At 41.3% G+C, this 17,798-nt stretch overlaps 1 protein-coding gene across 2 annotated transcripts in view; it reads right to left on the bottom strand.

The window, feature by feature from the left end:
* ltk (leukocyte receptor tyrosine kinase) overlaps positions 1–13,364 on the bottom strand; it is a 73,099-nt gene extending 59,735 nt beyond the window's left edge. For both annotated transcript variants that reach the window (XM_036962441.1, XM_036962442.1), the window contains exons 1-2: positions 13,256–13,364; positions 13,061–13,134 (exon numbers count right to left, since the gene is read on the bottom strand). In XM_036962441.1, coding sequence (XP_036818336.1) covers positions 13,061–13,115 — 55 coding nt within the window. In that variant the 5' untranslated portion in view covers positions 13,116–13,134; positions 13,256–13,364. The remainder of the gene's footprint in view (positions 1–13,060; positions 13,135–13,255) is intronic.
* Between the last annotated feature and the right edge of the window lie 4,434 nt (positions 13,365–17,798).

Below are 17,798 nucleotides of genomic sequence, written 5' to 3'. Positions count from 1 at the left end.
CTTCAATCATACTAAAAGCAAAAGTCAAACCCAAACAATGCACAGGCCTATTTAGACTTAGACAAAGAGGCATAATTCTGGTAATAGTTAACTGGCATTTACAGGAAAACATTTCCGTCATCTTGCAGAACAACAAATGTTCAAACATGTTCTGCAAACTAAGTTGTAGAGGGGCTATTTTCATTAGTACGCTAGAATAAGAACTAATTGACTGTGCCACAGCGGTGAAAATGATACCAATATTTGCTAATTCAGAGTGAGTACTGTGTCCTGTTTTCCCTTACGGAATATATATTTTTTGTGATTTTACTGTGATGACCATTGGATAGGTTATCTAATCAGTTATGTGGATAATAAGGGCAGCGAATCAACTATGCACCAGAAAACCAATGCCATTGGTGAGCTATCTAAGCAATTCCAGGAAATAATACATAAAATCAGTAGAGAAGCATGGCTTCACTTTTAATGTCTCTTGCTTTGTAAAACCAATCCAAATAGACCTTACCGTGAAATGCGTACTTACGAGCACTTAACCAACAATGCAGAGCAAGTAAGAAAGATTTGCTCAATAAACTAAAGTAAAAACAGAAACACAATAAATGAACAATAACGAGGCTATATACAATGGATACCGGTACCGAGTCAATGTGCAAGCGTACGGGTTAGTTGAGTTAATTGAGGTAATACATTATATATACAAAAGTATGTGGACACACCTTCAAATTAGTGAATTTGGCCACTTCAGCCACACTCGTGCTGTTACTGTGAAGTGGAAACATCTAGGAGCAACAACGGCTCAGTGGCAAAGAGATATACACCACACAAGCTCAAAGAACCTGACCGCCGAGTGCCGAAGCGAGTAGCTTGAGTTCCAAACTGCCTCTGGAAGCAACGCCAGCACAATAAGTGTTTGTCAGGAGCTTCAAGAAATCGGTTTCCATGGCCGAGCAGTCGCACACAAGCCTAAGATTACCATGTGCAATGCCAAGCACCAGCTGGAGTGGTGTAAAACTCACCGACATTGGACTCTGGAGCAGTGGAAACGCGTTCTCTGGAGTGATGAAACACACTTCACCATCTGGCAGTCCGACGGACGAATCTGGGTTTGGCGGATGCCAGGAGAACGCTACCTTGCCCCAATGCATAGTGCCAACTGTAAAGTTTGTTGGAGGAGGAATAATGGTCTGGGGCTGTTTTTCATTGTTTGGTCTAGGCCCTTTAGCTCCAGTGAAGGGACATCTTAACACGACAGCATACAATGACATTCTGTTCTTCCAACTGTGTGGCAACAGTTTGGGGAAGGCCCTTTGCTATTTCAGAATGACAATGCCCCCATGTAAAAAGCAAGGTCCATACAGAACTGGTTTGTCTAAAACAGTGTGGAAGAACTTGACTGGCCTGCACAGTGCCCTGACCTAATTTTTCCCAAGATGGCGGTGCAGTAGGTAGGACGTGTGTATGTGTATCTGTCTCTGTCTTTGTCTTTTGTCTTTTCCTGTGTAAATAGCCGGTATTGTTTGTATATATCTTAATCTCACATTCTATCTATGAACTAAATATACTTTCCTGCCACCCGCCTCACCCAACGTGGTACGGATCTGTATTTCTATTTCTTATAACTGGAACTTCCATCAGGAGATGGCATGGAGCCTCGCCGATCCATCACGACTGGACTGCCGACGTGATTGCCCGATGTGGTCTCAACAGGCTATTCTGTTACGATGTCGCCGAAGAACCAGCTACTAGCCTCGACCCGCTAGCTTTTCTGAACGCTGTGTCCCCTGCTCGCCTAGCGTAATAGTGACTACCGATCAGCACCTTGACTCACCTATTGCTGCTCTTTTGACCCTGTGATCACTCGGCTACACAGCTGATGCCCCCTGGACTGTTTCAATAACATGGTACCTCATTTAGTTTACCTGTCGGCCCCAGCCTCAAACTCAGGTCCTGTATGTACCTAACTGACCCATTCTGCCCATTAATCGACATTTACCCGTTGTTGTCTTAGCTCTCCTGATCAACACCTGTGATTGCTTTATGCATCTCTCTAATGTTAATATGCCTTGTCTACTGCTGTCTTGGCTAGTTTTACTGTTTTTTCACTGTAGAGCCTTTAGTTCCGCTCAAAATGCTTTGGATAGCTCTTTCATCCCACCCCACACACATGAGGAGAACTCACCTGGTTTAACTTGTCCCTCAAGAGATGAAACCTTTCTCATCGTCACTCAACGCCTAGGTTTACCTCCACTGTACTCACATTTTACCATACTCTTGTCTGTACATTATGCCTTGAATCTATTCTACCACGCCCAGAAATCTGCTCCTTTTATTCTCTGTCCCCAACGCACTTCACGACCAGTTCTTATAGCCTTTAACCGCACCCTTATCCTACTCCTCCTCTGTTCCTCTGGTGATGTAGAGGTTAACCCAGGCCCTGTAGCTCCTAGTTTTACTCCTATTCCCCAGGCGCTATCATTTGTTGACTTCTGTAACCATAAAAGCCTTGGTTTCATGCATGTTAACATCAGAAGCCTCCTCCTTAAGATTGTTTTATTCACTTCTTTAGCACCCTCTGCCAACCCTGATGTCCTAGCTGTGTCTGAATCCTGGCTTAGGAAGGCCACCAAAAATTCTGAAATTTCCATCCCCAACTACAACATTTTCCACCAAGATAGAACTGGCAAAGGGGGTGGAGTTGCAATCTACTGCAGAGATAGCCTGCAGAGTTCTGTCATGCTATCCAGGTCTGTGCCCAAAACAGTTTGAGCTTCTACTTTTAAAAATCCACCTTTCCAGAAATAAGTCTCTCACTGTTTCCGCTTGTTATAGACCCCCCTCAACCCCCAGCTGTGCCCTAGACACCATATGTGAATTGAGAGTTTGCACTGTTAGGTGACCTAAACTGGAATATGGTGAACACCCTGGCCAACCTACAATCTAAGCTAGATGCCCTCAATCTCACACAAATTGTCATGGAACCTATCAGGTACCACCCTAAATCCGTAAACAAGGGCACCCTCATAGATATCATCCTGACCAACTTGCCCTCTAAATACACCTCTACCAGGATCTCAGCGATCACTGCCTCAATGCCTGCGTCCGTAATGGGTCCGCGGTCAAATGACCAACCCCCATCACTGTCAAAAGCTCCCTAAAACACTTCAGTGAACAGGCCTTTCTAATCGACCTGGCATGGGTATCCTAGAAGAATATTGACCTCATTCCGTCAGTAGAGGATGCCTGGTTATTAATTAAAAGTGCTTTCCTCACCATCTTAAATAAGGATGCCCCATTTAAAAAATGTAGATCTAAGAACAGATATAGCCCTTGGTTCACTCCAGACCTGACTGCCCTTGACCAGCACAAAAACATCCTGTGGCGTACTGCATTAGCATCGAATAGTCGATCCTGAGGCTAGCTTTTTGAAACAGAAATTTGCATCCTGTAACACAAACTCCCAAAAGTTCTGGGACACTGTAAAGTCCATGGAGAATAAGAGCACCTCCTCCCAGCTGTCCACTGCACTGAGGATAGGAAACACTGTCACCACCGATAAATCCACAATAATTGAGAATTTCAATAACCATTTTTCTAAGGCTGACCATGCTTTCCACCTGGCTACCCCTACCCTGGTCAACAGCCATGCACCCCCCACAGCAACTTGCCCAAGCCTCCCCCATTTCTCCTTTACCCAAATTCAGATAGCTGATGTTCTGAAAGAGCTGCAAAATCTGGACCCTCTCTTTCTAACATTATCCGCCGCAATTGTTGCAACCCCTATTACTAGCCTGTTCAACCTCTCTTTCTGAGATCCCTCTTCAAAGGGGGTGACACTCTAGACCAAAACTGTTACAGATCTATATCTATTCTACCCTGCCTTTCTAAAGTCTCCGAAAGCAAAGTGAACAAACAGATCACCGACCATTTAGAATCCCACCGTACCTTCTCCACCATGCAATCTGATTTCTGATCTGGTCATGGATGCACCTCAGCTATGCTCAAGGTCCTAAATGATATCATAGCCGCCATCGTAAAAAGACAATACTGTGCAGCCGTATTCATTGACCTGGTCAAGGCTTCGACTCTGTCAATCCCCACATTCTTATCGGCAGACTCAACAGCCTTGGTTTCTCAAATGACTGCCTCGCCTGGTTCACCAACTACTTCTCAGATAGAGTTCAGTGTGTCAAAGTCTCTATGGGGCTGCCACAGGGTTCAATTCTCAGGCCGACTCTCTTCTCTGTATACATCAATCATGTCGCTCTTGCTGCTGGCGACTCTCTGATCCACCTCTACGCAGACGACACCATTCTGTGTACTTCTGGCCCTTCTTTGGACACTGTGTTAACAAACCTCCAGACAAGCTTCAATGCCTTACAACACTCCTTCCGTGGCCTCCAACTGCTCTTACAGTTTTTTTAGATTGCTAAACGACAGTGGACACAACTGGAGTCACATGTGCAAAACTCTAACTACAGTCTGCACAGCAGCAGTTCATGTGGACCAAACTCTAGTTCGTTTTTCATTGCTTGAACACAGTTTTCAAAACTCTACACACTTATCCCATGACTTTAACCACAACCTGCACAACACTGTGGATTTACAGCACTTTGTTCAAATGCTAACACACTGCTGTCAAAACTGTGAACCACACATTCAAAACGGAATAGATTTCAGCCTTGTGCCTTTCAAACACTGCTGATTGCAATTTCAGCTGAAAGGCTAAGCAGGTGTCTTGTTTTAGACTTGTTAGTGAACACACACACATATTACAGTATATATAGGTAGAGCTCAGAAAGACTCATTTTGGAAATGGAACAAGGAAGATGGGTTCGTGGAGGGAGAAGGGTGGCAGGGAGAGGGCGGATGCGTGGAGGAAGACAAAGAAGACAAAGAGCTGTTATTTCAGATGAAATAAGGGCTACACTAATAGACCATGTCGTGAACCATGGTCTCTCATTGAGAGAGGCAGGGTTGAGGGTGCAACCCAATCTGCAAAGATCCACAGTGGCATCTGTAATGCGAATTTTCCATCATTACAGGTATCTATTTTGTATTGCAATTATAGAATATTTACACAGATATATATTACAGTAAGTTTGACTGTAGAATATATTTTTACAACAGGACCCAAAGGCTGCCCCCAACAGGGGGAAGAGGAAAAATATTTTCAGATCCGCAGGAAAATGCTATTGTTGACATGGTTGTTGTCAACAATGCAATAAAACTGCGGGAGATTCAAGATAGAGTGCTGGCTGATAATGATATATTTGAAAATGTTAATTCTGTCAGCACAACAACTATTGCTCGAGTCCTAAAGAAACACCAAGTTACAATGAAACAGTTATACACTGTACCGTTCGAGAGAAACAGTGAACGGGTAAAAGAGCAAAGATACCAATATGTCCAGGTAAGACGTCTGAGGTTACGTACACAGCTAAACAAAATATTTACAGTAGAAAAAACACTAGCATTTCTACAGTAAAACTGTGCACTTACTGTTTTTCAGAGAGTAATGGAGGTGGAAGCACTGGAAAGACCACATTCATTTGTATTTATCGATGAAGCTGGATTTAACCTTGCCAAAACACGGCGCAGAGGAAGGAATGTTATAGGTCAAAGGGCCACTGGAGGTTCCAGGCCAAAGGGGGGGAAATATCACCATGTGTGCTGCAATGGCTAATGATGGTTTGCTTCTCAACACACCACTCATTGGCCCATACAACACAGAAAGGCTTATAGCTTCCCTAGAACAGCTCTATGCTCAGCTAGTGCCAGCAGAACAGGGGGAGCCAGTAAGAAACCCCCAAGTTTTTGTCATAGTTTGCGATAATGTTGCTTTTCACCACTCTGCAGCTATCACAGATTGGTTTGCAGCACATCACAGATTTATGGTTTTGTACCTGCCTGCATATTCACCCTTCCTTAACCCAATAGAGGAGTTTTTCTCTGCCTGGAGGTGGAAAGTGTTTGGTCACCACCCACATGACCAAATGTCTCTTTTGGAAGCCATGCGTGCCGGATGTGAGGACACGAGTCCAGAGGACTGCCAGGGATGGATAAGGCACTCCAGAAGGTTCTTCCCCAGGTGCATGGCAAGAGAAAACATTAGATGTGATGTTGAAGAAAACCTGTGGCCTGATGCTAGAGAGAGGCAGGATTAGCCCCTCAATTATTTGTTCGAATTACAGTATGTACTTTTAGTTTCTACCTTTTTTTTCTCATTACTGTAATTCCGTAAATTACTACAGACTATTGAAGCAAACTGCTCATTTTCATTTACCTTAAAGAATTGTTATGTTCTAAAAATGTTAATAAATCATGTGAAAGAATGTCACTCTTTTCTTTGAAGAAAATATTACTTTGTATGAAGTCACTGAAATTGTTCAAACTGTAAAGATGAAAAGTTGGTATTTTCTGTATTGGTGTTTGATGCTAGTGTTTTTACTCTCAGTGTGTTCTGAGTGACAGTGTGTGTTATCTCAGTGAGGGTTGTGCATAGTGTTTGGCTGCACTGAGCGTGTTTTGAGCCATGTGTTAAGAGTTGTGTTGCTTGGAATGAGTTTTGCAGGTGATGTGAACTGTTTAGCTCAGGTGACTGTTGGTAGTGCAGACTGTAGTTAGAGTTTTGCACATGTGACTCCAGTTGTGCCCACTGTCGTTTAGCAATCGGAAAAAACTGTAAATGCACGCAAAACTTAATGCATGCTCTTCAACCGATCGCTGCCTGCACCCGCCCACCCGTCTAGCATCACTACTCTGGACGGTTCTGACTTAGAATATGTGGACAACTACAAATACCTAAACTCTCCTTCCAGACTCACATTAAGCATCTCCAATCCAAAATTAAATCTAGAATCGGTTTCCTATTTCGCAACAAATCATCCTTCACTCATGCTGCCAAACTGACTATCCTACCAATCCTTGACTTTTGCTAATGTAGTGTATGTACATGGTGGTGTGACTATGCATAGATAATAAACAGACTAGCAGCAGTGTATGTGAAGAGGGTGAAGGAATGTGAATGTGTGTGTGTGTGTGTGTGTGTGTGTGTGTGTGTGTGTGTGTGTGTGTGTGTGTGTGTGTGTGTGTGTGTGGAGAATTTAAAAATAAAAATTGTGAAACGTAAAAAAATATAATTTTTTGATAAAACTATACTAAATTGCAATGAAGGTTTACAGTAGTCTCAACATCACAGCACTCTGTAGGGTAGCACCATGGTGTAGCCGGAGGACAGCTAGTTTCCATCCTCCTCTGGGTACATTGATTTCAACACAAAACCTAGGAGGCCCCCCATTCCATAGACTTACACAGTAATTATGACGACTTCCAGAGGACCTCCTCCAACCTATCAGAGCTCTTGCCGCATGAACTGACGTTGTTCACCCAATCCAAGGATCAGACAATGAATATTGTTTTGAAAGCATACAGTACAGCTAGCACTGCAGTGCTTAAAATGTGGTGAATAATTGACTCAAAAAGAGAGAAAAGACAATAGTTGAACAGTTTTGAACAAATTAATTTCTTCAAAAATTAAGGAGAAACAAGAGAGAGTGAGCTAGCTATATTTCATATTTTTTCACTTTCACTTACTTAGCTAGCGAATGCAGCTAGCTAGTTTAGCATACTCAAAGACCCGGCTCAAACAGAGAGGGATGCAATGTTACCTAGCTGGCTATGGCTATCCAACACTGGAACTCTTCCAAGTCAAGGTAAGCTTTTGGTTTTATGAATTTATTGCCACCGGGGCCCACCGGTGTAACTGCTCAACTGCTTGCTGACTATACATTGTACTGCATGATTGTAGCGGGTTTACTAACGTGTTAGTTCTAGTAGCTATGTTGACTTGACGTTAGCTATTATGGTGGAAACAATGTAGACTGTGTGTAGTGGTTAGTGTGATGATATGATATGAAGGTTTGGCTTGGAAAGCTGTTTGTATGTAGCCGCTATGAAAGTGAACTGTGTTTGCGTGTGATCAGGGATGTATTCATTCTGCTGATTCTGTTGAAAAAATATTTCTTAAAACAGAAGCAAATGGATAGAAACAGGGATAAACATACCTGAATTTGTCCAATAGAAGCTTTCGTTTGCAACTGTTGGACTAATGATTAAACCCTAGTTTAGCTAAATTGTGCAAGGTGGTATTGAATGTGTCTATCACCTTGATTACTCAAATGTCTCTCAACCTGTGCACCTACTTTGTAGATGTTCATTCAAAGGTTAGGTTGTAGCAACCTCATGGATGGGTACAGGGAGAATTTTAGAATCATGTAGTAGCCTAAACCTTTCAATGTTACATTGATATGGGTGCATGAAATATGAATGACAGTCATCAAATATGCTGTAATAGAAATAAGACCATGCTCACACTTTTTTTCTGTCCTCCCTCATCTTTTAACGGCACCGATTACCACTTTCAGTGTAGTACAGTGCATTTGGAAAGAATTCAGACCCCTTGACTTCAAAATGCTGTTACTTTACAGGCTTATTCTGAAATGGATTCAATTGTATTTTTTCGTCATCAATGTACATACAATACCTCATTACGACAAAGCAAAAACAGGTTTTTAATTAAATAAAACGGAAATTTATAAGTATTCAGACCATTTACTCAGTACTTTGCTGAAGTACCTTTGGCAGTGATTACAGCCTCAAGTTTTCTTGGGTATGATGCTACAAGCTTGGCACAATTGTATTTTGGGAGTTTCTACCATTCTTCTCTGCGGATCCTCTCAAGTTCTGTCAGGTTGGATGGGGAGCGTCGCTGCACAGCTATTTTCAGGTCTCTCCAGAGATGTTAGATAGGGTTCAAGTCCGGGCTCTGGCTGGGCCACTCAAGGACATTCAAAGACTTGTCCCGAAGCCACTCCTGCATTGTCATGGCTGTGTGTTTAAGGTTGTTGTCCTGTTGGAAGATTAACCTTCACCCCAGTCTGAGGTCCTGAGCGCTCTGGAGCAGGTTTTCATCAAGGATCTCTCTGTACTTTGTTTCGTTCATCTTTCTCTCAAACCTGACTAGTCTCCCAGTCCCTGCCGCTGATGCTTCACCATAAGATGTTGACAGGTTTCCTCCAGACGTGACGCTTGGCATTCAGGCCAAATAGTTCAATCTTGGTTTCATCAGACCAGAGAATCTTGTTCCTCATGGTCTGTGAGTCCTTTCGGGTACCTTTTGGCAAACTACAAGCGAGCTGTCATGTGCCTTTTACTGAGGAGTGGCTTCCGTCTGGCCACTCTACCATAAAGGCCTGATTGGTGGAGTGCTGCAGAGATGGTTGTCCTTCTGGAAGGTTCTCCCATCTCCACAGAGGAGCCCTGGAGCTTGGTCAAAGTAACCATCGGGTTTTTGGTCACCTCCCTGACCAAGGCCATTCTCCCCCAATTGCTCAGTTTGGCCAGGCAGCCAGCTCTAGGAAGAGTATTGGTGGTTCCATTTAAGAATGGTGGAGGCCACTGTGTTCTTGGGGACTTTCAATCTACAAGTCTCTGCTAGGTAAAGCCCCGCCCTATCTCAGCTCGCTGGTCACCATAGCAGCACCCACTCGTAGCACACGCTCCAGCAGGTATATCTCACTGGTCACCCCCAAAGCCAATTCCTCCTTTGGTCGCCTTTCCTTCCAGTTCTCTGCTGCCACTGACTGGAATGAACTGCAAAAAGCTGGAGATTCCCATCTCCCTCACTGGCTTTAAGAACCAGCTGTGAGAGCAGCTCACAGATCACTGCACCTGTTCATAGCCCATCTGTATACAGCCCATCTATCTACCTCATTCCCATACTGTATGTATTTATTTAGCTCCTTTTGCACCATAGTATCTCTACTTGCACATCCATATTTTGCACATCTACCATTCCAGTGTTTAATTGCCATAATGTAATTACTTCGCCACCATGGCCTATTTATTGACTTAACTCCCTTAGTTGACCTTATTGGAACTCACTGTATATAAACTTTGTTTTCTTTTTTTCTACTGTATTATTGACTGTATGTTCATTCCATGTGTAACTCTGTTGTTGTATGTGTCGAATTGCTATGCTTAATCTTGGCCAGGTCGCAGTTGCAAATGAGAGCTTGTTCTCAACTAGCTTACCTGGTTAAATAAAGGTGAAATTAAAAATAAAAACAGGATAAATGGAAACAGGATACACCTGAGCTCAATTTTGAGTCTTGTAGCAAAGGATCTGAATACTTAAGTAAATAAGGTATTTCAGATTTGTTTTAAATAAATTTGCTAACATTTCTTAAAACCTGTTTTTGCTTTGTCATTATGGGGTATTGTGTGTAGATTGATCAGGGAAAAATATTTTAATAACAAAATGTGGAAAAAGTGAAGGGGTCTGAATACATTCCGATTGCACTATACAGTGGGGAGAACAAGTATTTGATACACTGCCGGTTTTGCAGGTTTCCTACTTACAAAGCATGTAGCATGTCTGTCATTTTTATCATAGGTACACTTCAACTGTGAGAGACGGAATCTAAAACAAAAATCCAGAAAATCATATTGTTTGATTTTTAAGTAATTAATTTGCATTTTATTGATTAACTGTTCAGCAGTTTTATGGCTTGGTGGTAGAATCTGTTAAGGAGCCTTTTTGGTCCCAGACTTGGCGCTCTGGTACCGCCTGCCATGTGGTAGCAGAGAGTACAGTCTATGTGCTTCTACATCTGCATTGCTTGCTGTTTGGGGTTTTAGGCTGGGTTTCTGTACAGCCCTTTGTGACATCAGCTGATGATACATTTGATTGATTGATTGATGACTTGGGTGGCTTGAGTCTTTGACAATATTTGTGGTCTTCCTCTGACACCGCCTGGCATAGGAAGCTTGGCCCCAGTGATGTACTGGTCCGTACGCACTACCTTCTGTAGTGCCTTGCGGTCGGAATGCCTGAATAGTTGCTATACCAAGCGGTGATGTAACCAGTCAGGATGCTCTCGATGGTGCAGCTATATAACTTTTTGAGGATCTGAGGTCCCATGTCAAATCTTTTCAGACACCTGAGGGGGTGTTGTCGTGCCCTTATCACAACTGTCTTGGTGTGTTTGGACCATGATAGGTCCTTAGTGATGTGAACACCAAGTCACTCGAAACTCTCGACATGCTCCACTACAGCCCCGTCGATGTGTTTGGGGGCATGCTTGGCCCTTCTTTTCCTGTAGTCCACGATTAGCTCCTTTGTCTTATAAGGTACTGCATCAAGGTCAAAGATTGAACATATTTAACCTGATTTTAAGATATTTTTAAGATACCACTGTAGGTTGAAAATAGTCAAGACAGACAACATTTCAAGATAGGTAAACTTCTTATTATAAGGGGCAAGCTGGTGATTTGAAGTTTTAATATTGAGAAAATCTGTGTAGTTCTATGGTAGCAGCTGCCAGCACAGTCAAACGTGCAAACTAGATTATCTACAAATGTGCACACTACAAATCTGCATTTGTTTTGGTTGCTTTCAGACCCGATTAAATTATAAACCTGTTATCAAAAAAATATATATATATTGCAATTCCCTGCCTCTATTTGACTAAACCAACAGTTCATCACAATAAATACATTTTCGGGAAATAAATGAATATATTACAATAAGATGTATTGGATGAACTATGGTGATTGGTCCCATCTACAAGACATGCTTTCAGTTGTAATGAGCACATGGATGACTACCAAAATAATAGAATCTGTGAAGCTGCACTATTTCAAGTAATAAAGGTCTGTGAAAATAGTTCTGGTTCCGCTGATACCACTTTATTACAGTGTAGTTACTCATTTGTTCTGATGTAATTAACACATTTGATGTCAAATACTTCAATGTTCCTCATCTAAGGAATATTCTGCCGTGATATATAGCAAGAGCGATCGCAATAAGCATAAATTAATAAGCCACTATAAAAGGAGAGCAAAACCACCTACTATAATTTGTTAACTAAGACAGTTTTTCATATAATTGTTCTATTTAAAAAGTTGAGAGTTTTATGCAAGTAAAACATGTTTTAAAACCAAGCCAAAACAACATTATATAAATTATTCATATTGAACTTACATTTGAGCTTCATGAATCTTACATGAGTGTTTTCCTGTCATATTTATTTAACACAAATTGTGTTCTCCTAATGCATGATTTAGCATTAGGAACACATTAGCTTCTACTGCCACAATTACTTTTAAGTAAATAAAATAAAAAATAAAAAATGGTATTTCAGTTTTTTATTTGTAATAAATGTGTCTGGGAGTGCAGTCATAATTACTCAGAAATCAGTGGGATGGCGTGTGTAAATGTCGTGTGCTTATACAGGTACAGTATATGCAGAAATGTAAACTACAGTTAAAAAAGACATATTCAAGCAGGTTCCTCAGGAACTCTTTGATTGAGACATTATGGATTATGAAGATTGCGAAAATTTGCATATGGCTGTAAGGATAATGAAGGCTTACTCTTTAAGGAAATACAGTGAGGCATAGTCAAAGAAATATTGACAACATGGACTATCCATGTGAATATTGTTTTCAAATAATTCAGCACCATTCCAAATATTCAGGGTGCCAAGAATCACAATGTCAAATAGCAAATAATTATTCAATGGCAGTAATGTTAATAATCACAGTTGATCTGAAGCTACAATAGGTCACCAAATGGTTATCTGACCATCTCAGGCGATTATTCCTAAAACCTATGATCACACAATAATAGCAATATTCCTCTAGAGAAATCCGTTGAGTAAACAAGTTGACTGCCACAACCTTTCCTAACAAATGGAAATGTGTCGTTCTGAATTTTCCAGGTGCAAGAATGACTCTAAAAGTATGTTAACCTTAATGATTCGGTCAGGAATGTGTATTAATCTCACAATAAAATGAATTGATTAATATGCCTATCATAGAAGAAGAACATATCATGACCGTGAGGAGAACTGATACTGAAACTTCGAATTAAGTATATTCCTGTGTATCTAGACCAAACTAAAGAGATTTCAAAATAAAAAAAACATTACTGAAATTGACTCCCCAGTGCCGCAATATAGCTAAGGAAATTGTAAATAAATTACTATAGTCTACTTACCTATCAAAACGCTGACAGCGATATTAATAAAAGTGTGTCTTCTTATACAATCCATGGCTCCTTTTGGAAGGATCCTGGAAAGAGTTGCCACTTTTATTTATTAATGTTAACAAATGATAAACAACCAAAAACAAGTTTTAGATCACCAGGTCCCAAGGACGTGCAGCCTTTTTGCGAGCGTAGTTTTTACTTCACCTTGCTGTAATAGTGGCGATGCTGATGCTGCAGCGTTTCGGTCTGAATTGGTGAACCAACTCAAACTCACTCCCGAATGAATGGCTTCTCCTTCTCTTTGGGTTACCACTGCTTACTTAGAAACTTGGTCCTAAAGCCTGCCCGTGGTACATGCTGTATATTATTGCTTTGCAGAGATCTTTGTGCATATGGCGGTTGGTATGGTCATGTTTTACTGTTGGCACAGCCTGGTCTCATACAATAGACGTAACATAGTAAATGTAAATCTAGGATACTTAAATTAGTATGATACGGTATGTAAAGTTTGGTAACCCTAAGGTTGCAAGTTTGAATCTCATCTTTAGCATGATTGTAATTAGCAACTTTGAACTACTTGCAAACTACTTAGCATGTTAGCTAACCCTTCCCCTAACCTTAATCCTTTTAGCTCACCCTAACCCTAACATTAACCCTTTAACCTAACTTCTAAACTTAACCCTAAAACAGAAAACCTAGCCTAGAGAGGCTCTGTAACTATACATTTTTACCAAAGGTGGGTACTAGTTATGAAATTAAAGGTTACAAGCACAGGAACTCACTGTTTCCCTTCTTGGACTGAAAGACATCCGAATTATGATTCGGTTTGAGACAAATAAATAGGAAGTAATCTGTTAGGTCTCACAAACCCACATTTCTGAACACCTGAAAAAGTCTCTATTGCAAAGTGCAAAAGTCCATTCCTCTACATGAACCCATTATGCCATTGGATTCTTCTTCTTTACTGTATCATATTTAATTCCTTTTCAGTCACCAGTGCTCCTCTTCTTGTAACATAGAACTTGACTATGTTGAGTGTCCATGTGTCGTGTCTGATGTGTTTTTAATACAGGATATGGTTACGCCTGTCACCTCGTAATAACCTGCTAATAGAGGTTTCCTGCCTTTGATGTGTTTACAAAGATCAGTGAAGATCAAAGGCCACAGCTATCTCAGCATAACGCTAATAAGGGGCGTCTGAGTGTAACGACGAGGTAAAGACGATGCATGCTTAATCTGTATTTTTTCAAATGATGTTGGTGCATTACTATTTTAAAGCAATGGGCATATATTGTATATTAATAATCACATCACAGTGCTTTTGATCTATTGTATATGTTGGTAAAAGGAAGTTCATACAAGCTTGTCAAATCTTGTGTCAAATAAAAGCTAAGGGTCTATATATTTTTTTTTTAATTGAGGCATATATGCACTCAGTGTCCAGTTTATTAGGTAAACCCATGTAGTACTGGGTCGGACCCCACTTTGGCTACAGAACAGCCTGAATTCTTCGGGCATGGAAACCTTGCTCAATTGTTATGAAGGGACCTAACATGTGCCAAGAAAACATTCCCCACACCATTACACCACCTCCTCCACCGCCACCATACCGTTGACACCATGCAAGATGGGCCATGGACTCTGCTTCACCAAATCCTGACTGCAATCAGCATGACGCAACAGGAACCATGATTAGTCAGACCAGGCAATGTTTTTTCCACTCCTCAATTGTCCAGTGTTGGTGATCGTGTGCCCACTGGAGATACTTGTTTTTAGCTGATAGGAGTGGAACCCTGTGTGGTCGTCTGCTGCAAAAGCCCATCCGTGACAAGGACCGACGAGCTGTGCATTCCGAGATGCCATTCTGCACACCACTGTGGTACTACATTGTTTTTTTAGGTGGTGGATCAGCTTTAATATTGCGGATAGATTGTCGCTTCCATCAATGTAATTGTCGGCCTCACTTCCAATCCCCCATATTTTTGGGGAGTAAATATACAGTGCGTTGCGAAAGTATTCGGCCCCCTTGAACTTTGCGACCTTTTGCCACATTTCAGGCTTCAAACATAAAGATATAAAACTGTATTTTTTTGTGAAGAATCAACAACAAGTGGGACACAATCATGAAGTGGAATGACATTTATTGGATATTTCAAACTTTTTTAACAAATCAAAAACTGAAAAATTGGGCGTGCAAAATTATTCAGCCCCTTTACTTTCAGTGCAGCAAACTCTCTCCAGAAGTTCAGTGAGGATCTCTGAATGATCCAATGTTGACCTAAATGACTAGAGAGCATCATGAAGAACAAGGAACACACCAGGCAGGTCCGAGATACTGTTGTGAAGAAGTTTAAAGCCGGATTTGGATACAAAAAGATTTCCCAAGCTTTAAACATCCCAAGGAGCACTGTGCAAGCGATAATATTGAAATGGAAGGAGTATCAGACCACTGCAAATCTACCAAGACCTGGCCGTCCCTCTAAACCTTCAGCTCATACAAGGAGAAGACTGATCAGAGATGCAGCCAAGAGGCCCATGATCATTCTGGATGAACTGCAGAGATCTACAGCTGAGGTGGGAGACTCTGTCCATAGGACAACAATCAGTCGTATATTGCACAAATCTGGCCTTTATGGAAGAGTGGCAAGAAGAAAGCCATTTCTTAAAGATATCCATAAAAAGTGTTGGTTAAAGTTTGCCACAAGCCACCTGGGAGACACACCAAACATGTGGAAGAAGGTGCTCTGGTCAGATGAAACCAAAATTGAACTTTTTGGCAACAATGCAAAACGTTATGTTTGGCGTAAAAGCAACACAGCTCATCACCCTGAACACACCATCCCCACTGTCAAACATGGTGGTGGCAGCATCATGGTTTGGGCCTGCTTTTCTTCAGCAGGGACAGGGAAGATGGTTAAAATTGATGGGAAGATGGATGGAGCCAAATACAGGACCATTCTGGAAGAAAACCTGATGGAGTCTGCAAAAGACCTGAGACTGGGACGGAGATTTGTCTTCCAACAAGACAATGATCCAAAACATAAAGCAAAATCTACAATGGAATGGTTCAAAAATAAACATATCCAGGTGTTAGAATGGCCAAGTCAAAGTCCAGACCTGAATCCAATCGAGAATCTGTGGGAAGAACTGAAAACTGCTGTTCACAAATGCTCTCCATCCAACCTCACTGAGCTCGAGCTGTTTTGCAAGGAGGAATGGGAAGAAAAAAAAATTCAGTCTCTCGATGTGCAAAACTGATAGAGACATACCCCAAGCGACTTACAGCTGTAATCGCAGCAAAAGGTGGCGCTACAAAGTATTAACTTAAGGGGGCTGAATAATTTTGCACGCCCAATTTTTCAGTTTTTGATTTGTTAAAAAAGTTTGAAATATCCAATAAATGTCGTTCCACTTCATGATTGTGTCCCACTTGTTGTTGATTCTTCACAAAAAAATACAGTTTTATATCTTTATGTTTGAAGCCTGAAATGTGGCAAAAGGTCGCAAAGTTCAAGGGGGCCGAATACATTCGCAAGGCACTGTATATCCAAAAATGTTATTTTACATTGGAGTGTTACGTTCAGTAGTTCCAAAACATGCAATGATATTGCAGAGAGCCACATGAATTCACAGAAATACTCATAATAAATGTTGATGAAAATACAACTATTATACATGGAACTTTAGATACACTTCTCCTTAATGCTGTCATATTTCAAAAAAACTTTACGGAAAAAGCATAATCTGAGAACGGCGCTCAGAGCCCAAACCAGCCAGAAAAATATCCGCCATGTTGGGTAGTCAACATTATTCATAAATAGCATTATAAATATTCACTTACCTTTGATGATCTTCATCAGAATGCACTCCCAGGAATCACAGTTCCACAATAAATTATTGTTTTGTTCGATAATGTCCATCATTTATGTCCAATAGCTTCTTTTGTTAGAGCATTTGGTAAACAAATCCAAAGCGCGATCTGGTCCATTCGGACGAAACGTTCAAAAGGTTATATTACAGGTTGAAGAAACTTGTCAAACTAAGTATAGAATCACTCTTTAGGATGTTTTTATCATAAAAGTTCAATAATGTTCCAACCAAAGAATTCCCTTTGTCTGTAGAAAAGCAATGGAACTAGAGCTCCCTCTCAAGTGAAAGCGCGTGACTGAGAACGAGGCTGTAGGCAGACGCCTTAGTCAAACAGCTCCCATCCGGCCCCCCTTCACATGAGCAGCCTGAAACAACGTTCTAAAGACAGTTGACATCTAGTGGAAGCCTTAGGAAGTGCAAAATAACCCATATCCCACTGTGTATTCGATAGGGGTGAGTTCAATAACTACAAACCTCAGACTTCCCACTTACTGTTTGGATTTTTTCTCAGGTTTTTGCCTGCCGTATGAGTTCTGTTATACTCACAGACATCATTCAACCAGTTTTAGAAACTTCAGAGTGTTTTCGATCCAATACTAATAATAATATGCATATATTAGCATCTGGACTGAGTAGGAGGCAGTTCACTCTGGGCACACTATTCATCCAAAAGTGAAAATGCTGCCCCCTATCCCAAACAAGTTAATGAAGGAAACTCCAATTACCTTTGGAGTTTAACTAAGTCATAGGCCCGCCCCATGAGCACAGACATGGATCTGGCGTCATGGGACAGCCCCTTTCTCCTGTTACGAATGTAACCCCCACCGGGAGGAATTTCCTAGTCAGACCAGCTTACCTCGAATACCGAGAGGGCTAA

This window comes from Oncorhynchus mykiss, chromosome 25 (assembly GCF_013265735.2).
Source record: "Oncorhynchus mykiss isolate Arlee chromosome 25, USDA_OmykA_1.1, whole genome shotgun sequence".
Classification (NCBI taxonomy): domain Eukaryota; kingdom Metazoa; phylum Chordata; class Actinopteri; order Salmoniformes; family Salmonidae; genus Oncorhynchus; species Oncorhynchus mykiss.
The sequence above is the reverse complement of the archived record's forward strand: the minus strand, read 5'-3'. Positions and strand labels throughout refer to the sequence as shown.